Genomic DNA, 2,531 nt, shown 5'->3' with positions numbered 1-2,531 from the left:
TTACGAATTGCAAGTGGTAGCAGCCGTTCTATTAGGACATGGCAATCATGGCTCTTCAAGCCATAAATTTTGCAATCTTCAACGTGCACACACCTTCCAATATTTGATGAATACGAATCAGGCAACTTGAGTTCTTTCAAGAACTGACAAAGAAGTTGCCTTTCATTCTCCTTCCTAGTCTTTGATAAAGTATATTTGGCTATCGGCATCACAAACTTGTTGCCCACTCTACGAGGATGAAGGTCTCTCTTGATGCCCATAAGTTGAAGATCAAGTCGTGCATTAAGATTATCCTTTGTCTTTCCATCTATATTTAATAGTGTACCCAGTATATTATCGAAGACGTTCTTCTCTATATGCATTACATCTAAATTATGACGTAACAATAATGTCATGCTCAGACTAAAAAAAAAATGCTTTTCTTTTTCCAATTTGCAGCCACCTTGTCATGCTCAGACTTCTTTCTCTTTTTAGTATTGTTCCCAAACTCTGTTTGTTCAAAAGTCTTGAATTCCTCTACGACATCATAACCAGAAAGTGGTTTAGGTGCTTCGCCAAGTTCCCTGGTATTGTCGAAAGAACTCTTATTTCTTCGCCACGGATGATCATGCGGCAAATAGCGGCGATGACCCATATAGCAATGTTTGTGTCCATGTTTCAGCCTCTTAAAACTAGTTTCTCTGTGGCAACACGCACATGCTAGTGCACCTTTAGTGCTCCAACCGGATAACATAGCATAGGCTAGATAATCATTTATTGTCCATAAAACTGCAGCAAACAACTTAAAGTTCCATCTCTGAACCACATCAAATGTTTCAACACCCCCTTCCCACAATTCTTTCAACTCTTCAATTAACGGTTGTAAGTATACATCAATAGAATTGCCAGGGGATTTAGGGCTTGGAATAAGTAGAGATAACATCCAATTTGAATGTTTCAAAACCATCCAAGGAGGATAGTTATATGGAATGAGAACAACTGACCAAGTACTATAGGAAATGTTCATATTGCCGAACGGATTGAATCCATCACTAGCAACTCCAAGCCTGATATTTCTAGCATCACGTGCAAACCATTCGTGCTCCTCATCGAATGTCTTCCACGCCAACGAATCTGCTGCATGTTTTAGGACTCCATCGTCAAGTCGTTTCTCTTTGTGCCACCTTATTGCTAGCGCTGTTTGTTCACACATGAAGATCCTTTGAAGCCTAGGTTTTAACGGAAAGTATCTTAGTATCTTCTGGGGTACCTTCTTCCGAAGGTTATCCTTTTCATTCTCCTTCCCCTTCACCCATCTAGATTGCTTACACTTTGGACATTCATCAAGATCAGCATATGCTTGCCCCCGAAACAAAATGCAATCATTCACACAAGCATCTATCTTCTCGTAATCTAATCCCAAATCTCGAATCACTTTTCGAGCATCATAAAATGAAGTTGGACAAGAATTTTCCTTTGGAAATATGCTTTTTAGAAAGAGCAACAAAGCATCAACTGAATTGTTGCTCCATCCATAGCGACATTTCATTTGAAACAACTTGACAATGAAAGATAACCTTGATATCCCACTGTCCAGATACAGGCTTTGCTCATAATCCCTCATTAGCCTCTGGAACCTCTTTGCCCCCTGATGAGGTTCTTCTTCTATATTTTCATCTACGTTGTTAGCGAAATCTCTCAACGTCTCCCCTAGTGTTTCTCCTCTAAAGATGTTATACAACATCTCATAAGTGGCAGAATCATTCTCCCTTTCACAATCAATTTTATTTAGATCAGACACATCTATAGTGGATGTATCTTGAAGTATCTCACCATGATGCACCCATGTTTTATAAGAGGTCAATATCCCCCATTGGCGCACATGATGATGAACTTCATTTCTAAATTTGAACATAAAATTGTTGCATTTGGGACAAGGACAACGTATTTGATTTTTCACACCGGGTTGAGAGAAGGCAATATCCAAAAATAATTCATCGAGGCACTTCCTAAACTCAGGAGTACGCCTATCAAAATTAACCCAATATTTCTGGTAATTGACCATTGGACTAATTTCTGCAGGAGACGAGAATGGATAAAAGGATGTAAAGAGTGAAAAAAAAGAGAGCAGCATGACATAACATAGCATCACAGGGACTATCACTTTCAAAATCACCAAAAAAAGTGCAAAAAATAGAAGCAAAATAATAAAACCCAGAAATAAAAAATAGAACAAAAATATCAACTCTCCAAATAACCTAAAAATCAGATAATCAACCATGTTACACACCAATACTTTCAACCACAACAACATCAGCATAATCAACTAACAATATTTTCAACCACAATATCAACAGAATCAAGGTTCAATATTTCAGCTAAGATTATCAACTAACAACATATTTAACAATACTCAAATAAACTGAAGTTACCTTTAGCAGAAACGTAATCGGACCAAACCAGACCAGCAGGAGAAAAAGGACACCCGAATCAAACCAGCAAAAGCAAAGGACAACGCCGGATGAGCAGAGCAGCATAAACTATCCTAATTC

General features: G+C 38.2%; 1 protein-coding gene across 1 annotated transcript; it reads right to left on the bottom strand.

Moving 5' to 3' along the window:
* Positions 1–397: 397 nt before the first annotated feature.
* On the bottom strand, positions 398–2,044 carry LOC107610016 (uncharacterized). The gene has a single exon (XM_016312086.1). The coding sequence runs from the start codon at positions 2,042–2,044 to the stop codon at positions 398–400; it is 1,647 nt and encodes a 548-aa protein (XP_016167572.1).
* Between the last annotated feature and the right edge of the window lie 487 nt (positions 2,045–2,531).

This window comes from Arachis ipaensis, chromosome B1 (genome assembly GCF_059453495.1).
Source record: "Arachis ipaensis isolate K30076 ecotype BB chromosome B1, ASM5945349v1, whole genome shotgun sequence".
Lineage (NCBI taxonomy): Eukaryota > Viridiplantae > Streptophyta > Magnoliopsida > Fabales > Fabaceae > Arachis > Arachis ipaensis.
This window is presented reverse-complemented; position numbering and strand designations above follow the sequence as displayed.

What these genes read in the sequence shown, in the direction of transcription:
- LOC107610016 (XM_016312086.1), bottom strand. Translation starts at nt 2,044, where the DNA reads ATGGTCAATTACCAGAAATATTGGGTTAATTTTGATAGGCGTACTCCT.